Consider the following 11,316-nt stretch of genomic DNA (forward strand, 5'->3'; position numbering starts at 1 on the left):
AGTAAATAAAATAATTAAATTATTTATCTAAAATAATTATTTATAATATATAATTTTATAAATATTTATATATCATCTTTAAAGATCTAAAATAAAATTAAAATTAAATCTAAAACTAGAGATGTTTTAACAACTAAAAACATACCGTTAATACGAAATGAAACTGGGTATTGAATAAGGTGCGTGCAACCATGGAAGCAAAATAAAAGATTTTGGTCCTTCCAATGTTAAAAACTTAAAAATGAAGAAAAATTATTTGGTCACTGAGGAGAGAATCCCGAGGAGGAGATTCAGCAAAGAGCAGAAGTTGTCTGTGTTAGTGTTACACACAAAATTGAAAATTCCCTTGATATTCCTTTCCCCACGCGCCACAAAGTGAAGTAGTAGAATCAACAATGAACAATCATACTACCAAGGAGCATCTGTCACTGTCACTGTCACTGTGTATGGGACCCACATCCCACTTAGCTCCACCTCCTATCTTCTCAATTCCGCTTCTGAATCATTTTCAAGTCCGTGGGCAAACAACTACTCATAATAATAATAATAATAATAATAAGAATAAAGTATTGTTTTTGTCCCTAATGTTTGAGGTAAGTTCCAAAGTTGTCTCTAACGTTTCAATCATTCTATTTAAGTTCGTAAAGTTTTAAATTGACTCAATGTTGTCCTACCGTCCGTTAGCAGAATTGACGGTGGGACAAAATTGAGACGATTTTAAAACGTTAGGGACTTAAATAGGACGAAAACGTTGGGGACAAAAATGATACATAGAAATAAATTTAAATTTTATCCTTCAATAATATCAATTTTTTACTATACATAGTATTCAATTATTTTTTAATCACATCTAAGTAAATTACACTTAATTATATTACTTTTATTCTAAATAAATTAATTTTTTTCATAATTTTACTCTTAAAGATTTATATTTATCATGAAATGTTTGTAGAATAATTAGTATATAAATTTGCAGAAAAGAAAAAAATAATATATATACACAATAATATAATAAAATATAAATTATACCTTTTGTCTCTCTAATGTATCAAAATTCTTTAAAATTATAAAAAAATAAATTTATTTAAAATGAAAGTAATGAAATTAAGTGTAATTTACTTAGTGTAATAAAAAAATAATTGAATACTATGTACAGTAAAAAATTGATATTATTGAAAGATAAAATTAAATTAAAATTTATTTTTATACATCGTTTTTGTCCCCAACGTTTTCGTCCTATTTAAGTCCCTAACGTTTCAAAATAGTCTTAATTTTGTCCCGCCGTTAATTTTGTTAACGGATCCCTAACGGCAGGACAACATTGAATCAATTTTAAAACGTTAAGGACTTAAATAGGACGATTGAAACGTTAGGGACAACTTTAGGACTTACCCCAAACGTTGGGGACAAAAACGATACTTTACTCTAATAATAATAATAATAATAATAATAATAATAATAATAATAAATTAGCTAATATGCATTCTAATATATTATTTTGTTAATTTTAATATTTTTATATAATAAAAACTTAATAATAAAATTTAATTATCAGTTTAATAAAATAATATAAATTGATAGAGTAATTTAATTTATTTTTTTATTATAAGGGTTACTTGCTTTTACTGTTACCATTAACAATAGTTTTTTGACACCAAAGCATTCATTTCTTTATTTTTTGTTTGTCGACTTTTTTAATTGCAAGAGACAAACTGTTGCTATTTGCTCCCTCTATTTATCTCTTCAGTTTTCCTTCAACTTTTTTGTTATGTACCTTATTTGGATTTGGATTTATCCATCGAAATTCTCTTCTTTGAGTTGAGGGATTCTTCAATCGGATAATCCTTCTCATGGAGTGTAATGAATTTGTGCATGGTGAAAATGATTTGGTTTCGTAGTCAGAGTAGAGGTAAGTGTTAAGCATCTTGTTTGTTTGTTTGTTGTTAAATGTGTTTGTTTGGCTGCTGAGGAAATTGAAGCAGGAAAAAAAGAAAAGAAAAATGAGTTTTGATTCTTTTGGGGGGAGGGGGGGTGATTGTTTCTGTAGTTGACTAGTTATAGCCTTATAGGTCATGAGTTGACTTCACCAACTTTTTGTTGGCCTTTGGTTATGCAGGTGTTGGTTCTTCTTGCTTGAATCCCAGTTTTGGCTCATTCTTCTTCTAATGAAAAATTGGATGCACATAACCTGTTTGTGAAAATGACACAGAAGAGTGCACTCTTGATCCCCTTATAGTGATTGTTGATTGTGACAGTACGGCTCTATACGTTTACTTTCTCATAGTTTTGTGTTGGAGGAAACAAGCTATGGTTGTTTTCTTGCTAATTGGTACAATAGGGCCACCAATCAAGAAAAGAGCTGGTTTGAGGATTAAACAAGCCGGGAGAGGTTCATACAGAGGAAGCTAGGTGTTTTGTGTTTATGTCTGTCTGTGTGCTTTGAACATTGAACTTGTTATTTGGACTGTGATTTTTGTACATTTTTCCTCAAAAGTGTTAGCAAAAATTGAATATAGAACAGATGGAAGCCACTTCTATGACTCATCATTTGTTGAAGGGCTTTTGTGATGGTACACAGTGGAAGTATGCTGTTTTTTGGAAGCTTAACCACCGTTTCCCCATGTAAGTTCTTTGGCTATTTGTTGTGCTGCCTTTTGTGTTTGTTTGTGCTGAAATGAGTAGAGTTGTCTTTTTATGTGGTAGTTTCTCAATAAGTTAAGTTAACAGTTTTCAACTTATTATGAGTTAGTGGTGTGCTTCTAGAAGAATTGATCATGTTGTTGATGGCTCACCATTTCCTTATGTTATTTGCTTATGTGGACTAACGTTACTTTAAAAGGGGTTAAACCTTGGATTATTAACTAAATTTTGTTTGGTCTGCTCCTTTTGCTACTTGTTGGTACAATTTGAACTTTGGATCTCATGCATGGATGCTGCTCAAGTCCCTTTTTGCCAACAATAATGGTTCTGGATGAGCCATTTTTTGTTATTATAGGTGTCAAGTAGTTGTTTGACTTGTTTTTATTCGTAACAAATGCAACTTATTCAACAGGTCAATCTTTGTGTTCAGGTCCATAATTTTCTTTTCATTAATTTCTTGTTGAGAAACATAACTTTAGAACCTCATGATCAAGATCATCTTTGTCAAATCTGGAAATAAGAGTGAACCATTACCCAAGTGTGTGATGCACCATATTTTGCTTGGTGCATCATAGTTATCCATGATCTATATAATGTTATAAACTAAGTTCAGTGTAAGTCAATGTCGGTGTAATTTAGAAACTTCTTATTTCCATAAATGGCATATACTTTTACTGTTCACTTGAAATTAAGCTGGTTGTTTATGTTTAATTTTCTGGAGCATCACACAAGCCTTGTCGTTTTAGGACTTTGACCTGGGAAGATGGATATTATGGTTACCAGAAAACTAATGAGGCCGCGGAGAGTATGTTGGATGACATCAATTTCAAATTCCCAGCTGAGGTATATTCTTCAAGTGGTGAAATTATTGAAGATCCAGGAGATTATTCTGCTGGACTACTCATGGCTGAAATGTCTCATCATAAATACAGTTTGGGAGAGGGGTAATAACTTATTCTCCTTGGAGGCTAAACTTGCTGCAGATAATGTTTTTTTTTTTTTTTTTTTTTTCATCTAATTATTCTAGTACACAGATATTCACAAGTGGAGTGAGCCAAATGATAAATGCTTAAATATGGCTTTGTTTCCTATAAGCATACGTCATCTTGGTTTTTGTTTCCTGTTAATTTTTGCTTTGGTCTTGGTCTTGTAAATGTGACCATTTTGGTCTCCTCCATTAAGTGGAATCTATTAAATGATGACTTGGATTTTGATTTGGCGCATCATCATTTAGCATATCACACTTAATGGCATGAAAAACAAGGGACTAAAATCAAAACAAAAAATTAATGAAGGACAAAAAGGGTATATTTAAGCACAATAAAAGATTCTTCATCTGTCCTAAAAATGTTTGTCATTTCTAAACTGTGATCTAGATACATTGAGTTTTGAATGTACTGCAATTCTAACGTGAGATATTTTGGGAATATATATTGATCTTAAATCACTTTGGCATTTTCTTTTCCCTTAGTTTTTAAAGATTCTCTGTTAATAGAAGTGTAGTTGAGTAAATTGTCGTTTATGCCAAATAGTGATGCCTGGTGCGTAATATGTCTTAAGGTCTTATCTAGGCCTTGTTGTATACACCATTGAAGATTTTTAATTATGATCTGTGAAGATGATGCAAAGTCCAACTCAATGTTTTCTGTCAGGGTTGTTGGTAAGGTAGCTTTTACTGGGAATCATTGTTGGGTGAGTGAGGACATTCTTACCCATGGGTTGGATGCTAATTTAATGCCTGAGGTGAGATTCTAACCATACAGTTTCCGCATAGAATTAAAGTAGTTAATCATCACATCTTGAAATACCTAATATCTGCATTCTGTTCTTGGTTCCAGTGTCCTGATGAATGGCTTCTTCAATTTGCCTCTGGCATCAAGGTAACAATATGCTATCCTTTATATATTATATTGTTTATCCTACAAGAGAATAACTGATTTCCTTTTCTAATTTCTGGAAAAATTACAAAGCATTGTGCATGCACAGATGAGTGTGAAAATGACTAGAGAACTCAACTGACATCAAGCATTCCGTGCCGTCTGAAGTTATGTTGCTAATTAGAGAAAATATTAAGTTGAGATTTTTTGTTTTTTCTTGGTTACAGACCATTGTGTTGATTCCAGTTCTTCCTCAAGGAGTTTTGCAATTTGGTTCATTTCAAGCGGTGCGTATGTGTTCCATATTTAAATCCTGAACACTTTCGGAGTAATATCGAGAGCTTGCCATAGCAAACTCCACTATGAAATACATTTAAGTTCTTTGCTGCAAATTTCTCAGATCATGTGTCTATAGTATTTGCCCTACATAAGTTGTTTCATTTTGGTCTGCATATCTAGTTTTTCATGTATTCCTCCAGTAATATTGCATATTGCTGCACAAGCACTTGTTTTACTATTTTCATTTGTTGGTATCGGTGCAAAAGTTGTAGAATTTTTACTGTGTATATCCATTGTGAATGCGTTGCTTTATGTTCTCACATGAAGCTCTCTTTCCCTGTCAAGATTTTAGGTTGCTGAAGACCTGGAATTTGTTACCAATATCAAGGAGAAATTCCATTCCATTCATCTTCTGGCAGCAAATACTACAGCATTGAACTATGGAGTTGATTGTCAAGATTGGTCATTCTCAGACCCAACAAATACTTTTATGGATATCTTGGATGAATCATCCAATATCACAAACAGTACAATAAAAACTGATGTTCTGGCTAGAATTGCGCCTAGTGTGAATGCATCAACAAGGTTGAACCCAGCAATGTTGTCTCAGGTGGAGACAAAAGATAATCTGGAAGAAGAGATATGGCCCACTTCTCCGTGGGTCAATGATGTGGGAGTATTCCAAGAGATATCAAATGGATTAGGTTTATACTCCGGTAAGACAGAGCAACAATTTGGAAGCAATGAAACTGGTTATGAGGATATCAAGGATCTGAATGGCTTCTTGGCTTTTCCCCCTGAGTCTGAATTGCACAAAGTGCTTGGATCAGCAGCTCCACACGGGAAAACAAGGAATTCCATGTCTAAACATACCTCTGTTGTGGATACTTACAGTAACTCAACCTTTATATCCAACAACAAAGAACATGGTGATATTGAGAGTTTGGAGCACCCTGAAGATGTTGATCCGAAATATCTTTTGGATGCTGTTTATGGGGATTTATTTAGTGCCTGCAACGATACTTCAAGCATATCCAACAGTTTTAGGTCCCCTGTAAGCAAGAAGATGCCATTTACTGGTTTGATTCATCCCAGGAACAGTTGCGAAGAAAGCAGTATGGTTATGAAAGATGTGAAAAGTGATCTTAAGGCGGCAGTTAGAGTCATGGGCAGAGATGCTATTACATCGCCATCTTTTGATGGAAATTCAAGCCTATTGACTGATGAGCCTCAAGAAGAAAAGGTTTATAGTCATTTGCAATCTACTAATGGACCAAAGATCTCTAGTACCTACAAGAAAAGAGCAAGGCCAGGTACCCAAAAGTCAAGGCCGAGAGATAGACAATTGATCATGGACAGGATGAAGGAGTTGAGGGAGCTTGTCCCAGATGGTGGAAAGGTAAATCTTTTTTTGCTTCGATACCAAGGTTAACATTTCTTAGTTCCTTTTGGACTACTAGTAGTATCTGAAATCTGTAACTGGCCATGTGATATGCAGTGTAGCATCGACAACCTCTTGGAGAGAACCATAAAGCATATGCTATACTTGAGAAAAATAACAAGCCAAGCTGAGAAGCTTAAGAGATTCGCACATAGAGAGGTAGCACATTTACGATTCCTTGTTTTTCATAAATAATATTGTCTTCTCTTTTTCTCAAGAAATATAAGAAAAGAAAAAGATATAATAGGTTGCAGTTAACACATCAATATGTACTTTGGGAAAGAACACTGAAAATGGGTGAAGTTTGAATTGCCTATTCCTACATCACTTCCCCCTTAATCCACAGATAACTAGTTATAGCTGGGAGATATGTACAATTTCTTTTTATAGCACCTCTTCGTTTGAGCTTTGACATGGTGCAATGGTGTGTTCAGGTTCCCAAATGCAGCAAGCAGAAGATCAATTATAACCAATCAGGGAGGAGCTGTGCATATGACTTGGAAAGTGAACAAGCATGGCCCATAGTGATAGAAGATCTGGAATGCTCAGGCCACATGCTTATTGAGGTCTCCTATTTTTCAACCTTACCCTTTTGTTCCATTGCACACAAGAATTTGTCTCGCGTCTGGCAAAATTATCACTTTTTGACTAAAAAAAGCACTTTTCACATGCTTCTATATTTTTTTTGGGGGAAAAAAATTGATTCCGATTCTTTTTACCAAGAGATGTGTTAATAGTATTCGTCTTTTTTTTACACCGAGTTTATACACACTGCAATTGGATGGGATGTGGGATAAATGTGTCACTTGATCTATCGGGCTTGGTGCATGATGAAATGGGTCACGTAACATTTCTAAATTATAAAATCACTCTATTGGGAATATGAAAGAAATCACCCTTGGTAACTGCTTACAACTAATGTCACACAGATGGTATGCAATGAGCATGGATTCTTCTTGGAGATTGCTCAGGTGATCCGGAAGCTGGAACTGACCATCTTGAAAGGTGTCTTAGAAAACCGCTCATCCGCAGCCTGGGCTTGTTTCATTGTTGAGGTAACGAGAAACACTCCTTGTTCGAGTTAAAACTTGTGTGTTGATAAAAATCCCTTTAATTTTATAGCAATTTTCTGATTATGGTATATAATTTTCTTTCTCAGGCTCCAAGAGGGTTTCACAGGATGGATGTTTTATGTCCTTTATTGCATCTTCTACAGCGGAGGAAGAACCCTGTTCCATATAAAAGCTGACCCTTATGTATACACAAGAGGCGTGCGAAACCCTTGACTTACATTCCATTCATCATTGAATAAAGTGTAGACACAATTTACCTGTTGTCACATGGTATTCAATGATAGAAGTATGAGCCAATATGGTGTTCCACACGTTATATGTATATATAAGATACAAAACTTGTATTTTAGCAAGTTCGATGTCTTTCTTTCATATATCAACTAGGAGTTGCAACAATATTTGAGGGTGAGTTTAACTTTCTAATAGTGGTGTATGATAACTACTAGAATATGTAAAACTTGGGACTCCATGGGAGTCAATGCTTTTGGCACGAGGATGAGTGAGTAGCAAGTCACCGACTAGCTTTCTACTCATTTGCGATGTGACATTATGGTCCTATTTATAGAAGGGAGTGTTTCTGTTAAAATGGTGGAATCTTACTATGGGGATATAAGAATGCGTGATCGCTATAATAATCATGGCATGTGTGCCTTGCTCTGAATTTTAACTATTACCTGTTTGTCTTGATTGAGGACTTCGATTCTTTGTTGTCAAAAAATGTGCTATTATGAGAAAGAGCAAAAGAGGGTCAAGAAACTATCATTTATTTTTTAAATTAACTCATCATTGCTAGAGAGGGAAATTTGTTTACTAATTTATTATTGAAATATATATAAAGAGAAAAGATGGTAGTGTCAGACTTATACTTAAATATTTAACATTTTTCTATTGTATGACATCATAATTTTTTTGAGTGAAGTTATAATTAGGTTTTAAAAATTTCGGCCTCAGACTAATTAGTCTCTAAAAAAGGTACAAATTTGATCATTCAAAATAGCAAATGATAGACATGTTATGTTCTATTAATTCATTACGTAAAATTTAATGATGGTACTTATATGTAGCGTTAACTACTATGACATGTCTATTTATGAAAGATTATCATGCAGATAATATTTTTTAGAGTAAAACTTTACCTGCTTTAGTAAGATTCGTGGTAAATAAAGAGTAGTTGATAACCGTTATATAAAAACTGAAAAGATAAGAATGATTCATTATCTAAAACTATATTATTTCTATGGTCATGTGGTAGCAACGGAACATACATCATTGTAGACAATAAAATACATGAACAATTTCATTTTGTTTCGTACTATCTATTAACAGAAGGACATACATATTCAGTATTTGCTATCACAAAGGACCTAATTGATATTTTTTTTTCATAAACTAATTAGTTCGAGGTCAAAATCCTTAAAAATGTAATTATCACTTTACTCTAATTCCTTTAAGGTCTCAGTTTTTCTTATATTTTCTTCTCTCTATTATAATTATAAAGATAAGAAGAGAAACTGAGAGTTTCACAATTATATTCAAGCATTTAAAATTTTTCTATTATGTGATATTATAATTTTTTGTTAAAGTGGTACAACCTAGCTTCAATTTCAATTACTTGATGTTTATTTTTAGTTATTCTATATTTTTGCTAACATATTATCTATAAACGATGAGTTATAAAACCTATTTTATCATGTTCTTGTACTCACTTTTTTATCTTTATAAAGTTACATTCGCACTCATTTATTCTCCTTTTTTTCCATTTCCCCCCTCAAACTTAATCACATTGTTCTCATTCATTTAAGACACGTGTTTTTATATAAATATTATTAGGATTAAGTACGATTTTTGTCCCTATAATTTTAGTTAAAATTCAAAATCGTCTCTAACGTTATTTTGCGTTTGAAATTGTCCTCAACGTTAAACTTATTGTCCTTTAGACAAAAATATCCTTAAAGTTGTTACTCTCTCTCTCTTTCTCTCTCTTTCTCCTTCTTATCACACTCTTCTACTTTTCATCCTCATAGAAAGTTTTCTACCTTCATAGCAAGAACACATAAATTGAAAAATCAGATTAACATTAATTTAAAAAAATTTACTTAAGCAAATTAATAAATAAACAAAACACAACAATAACCCAGCAAAGAGGACTCAATTCACCTACTAGAATTTCAGCAACAACGGCGAGAAGTAGAAGAACATGATCGAGACTGAGAAGCATGACGAGCAGCACGACGAGGGAGAGAAGCATCTCGGCGAGAATGACGAGAAGCAAAGCAACATGGCGAGATCGAAGAGAAGCAGCGCAGCAGTCCTCCCACACCCCACTACCGCCCTCGCACGTTCTATCTTCGTTTTTCAGAAGCATGAGTCAGAGCTTTTGTCTGGAAGGGATGGACGTCCATAGCTATTTAGGCAAGCTTGGTGGTTGTCACTACAAGAAAAACGTTGAGTGTCGTCGAATTTACCAGCGAAAAAACGAAAATAATCCACGAGTAATAAATTTACCATCGGATTTTTTGTCGGATCTAATCTGATGGTATAAACCTCACTGGTAAGTTGTAGCAAATTTAGCAGTGGAATCAGTTTTTTAAGCTACGAATATCTGATGCCAGTTACCGGCAGATTTTTTTCGACAGTAACTTTGGCACCAAACTATTTTGTTCCCGCATGATTATCGTCGAATTTTTCCCCCTAAAATCTGACGGTAAGTTCAATTTTCTTTTTTTTTTTACGAAATTAGTGGTCAAATTCTAAGTTTTTATTTAAATTTATTTTTTTGCACAATTAGTAGTCAAATTCTAAATAATAGAAGCCAAATATGTTAAATTATGAAGTGTACAAATAAAATGAAAAGTCAAATAATAGAGGATATTATACAATCAAATTGTGTATAAATAAAAACTCAGTCACCAAAGATCCTGATAGTCATTGTCATCGTCATCGTCGTCCCACTTGTCCTATTGCTTTGGCGGCGACATAGGCGGTGATGTCTGTTCCTTAAGCCGCGCTGCTGCCACCAACACGCATTTGATGTTCGTATGACACCATGTGGCGCTCCATCCGCTGAAGCCGCTCTAGCTCCCGCTCGAGGTCATTTGTGTCTGTCATACGTGAGAGGATCTCCTGATACCTTTTCTCAGATTCCCGTAGCTGCTGAGCCTATTAGTGAAGGCTCTAGGTGAGGAGCAGCACCTGTTCCCTCAAATCGACGCCATCCTCAGGATTGACAGATCGACTAGTGGTAGAGGCAGATGAATGTATCAACGTGGATGTACGGAGGTTGTCGGCGAAGAATGATCCCAGCCTGTACATGCGATTCTTGTACAGCTCAGATGCAGCCTCGCACCAAAACCTATCAGGATCGACGACTGATGCAGCGGAGTTGTTGCTGTCGTCTCTAGTACGTTGAGATTGTTAGGTTGCGGTCTCCAATCTCTGCGTGTAGGACTCCTGTGTAACATATTTTTTTATTAGGGTTGCAGTTAATTTAAAAATGGTATATCACAATATGTTTACTCACATAATAATCCTCAGCCGCTGATAAGAAAATCTTACCTTGTTCTCTTTCAACGTGTGAGTATACTTGAAGGTCTCCGCCATCGTCGCCTCATAATCCAACGACTTAGACTACACATTTTGAAACCACATGTTAAGTCAAGTAATAATGATATTATATTATGATTAAACGAACTTAATAACAAAATGAAACAAGTTACTTACCAGCTTGGCCTTTTTCTTCATGAAAGTTGCTGACCCACCGGTATACTTCGATGACCTGGCCGATGCCCTATTAACTCTATTAGTAAGACGGCGATGCTTGAACCCCTCATCACTCTCCCACACGTACAGTGCCTTCTTAATGTCCGAGCAGAGCCAAATAGTGAGGTGGTCGTGGTGCTCACGTATGTCCTCCAACATCTGCTGAAGCCGCCTAACCATTCGATAGTCGAAGATCTTCCAGATCATGAGATTGTGAGTCATGTCCCATATAAATTTCTTTTGTAGA

The 11,316-nt window shown here is 34.6% G+C and overlaps 1 protein-coding gene across 2 annotated transcripts; it reads left to right on the plus strand.

Annotated features, from left to right (window-relative positions):
• Positions 1-1,633: 1,633 nt before the first annotated feature.
• On the plus strand, positions 1,634-7,896 carry LOC112796912 (transcription factor bHLH155). Of its 2 annotated transcripts, XM_025839589.3 has the most exons (11): positions 1,634-1,909; positions 2,117-2,622; positions 3,387-3,584; positions 4,293-4,383; positions 4,479-4,520; positions 4,745-4,804; positions 5,149-6,195; positions 6,295-6,396; positions 6,672-6,803; positions 7,167-7,292; positions 7,397-7,896. In XM_025839589.3, the coding sequence occupies exons 2-11, from the start codon at positions 2,522-2,524 to the stop codon at positions 7,484-7,486; spliced, it is 1,989 nt and encodes a 662-aa protein (XP_025695374.1). In that variant the 5' UTR covers positions 1,634-1,909; positions 2,117-2,521; the 3' UTR covers positions 7,487-7,896. The 2 variants fall into 2 exon arrangements, with proteins under 2 accessions (XP_025695374.1, XP_072091780.1); XM_072235679.1 differs by lacking the exon at positions 4,745-4,804 and having other exon boundaries at positions 1,637-1,909.
• Positions 7,897-11,316: the final 3,420 nt, after the last annotated feature.

The sequence above is a fragment of the Arachis hypogaea genome, chromosome 4 (assembly GCF_003086295.3).
Source record: "Arachis hypogaea cultivar Tifrunner chromosome 4, arahy.Tifrunner.gnm2.J5K5, whole genome shotgun sequence".
NCBI lineage: Eukaryota > Viridiplantae > Streptophyta > Magnoliopsida > Fabales > Fabaceae > Arachis > Arachis hypogaea.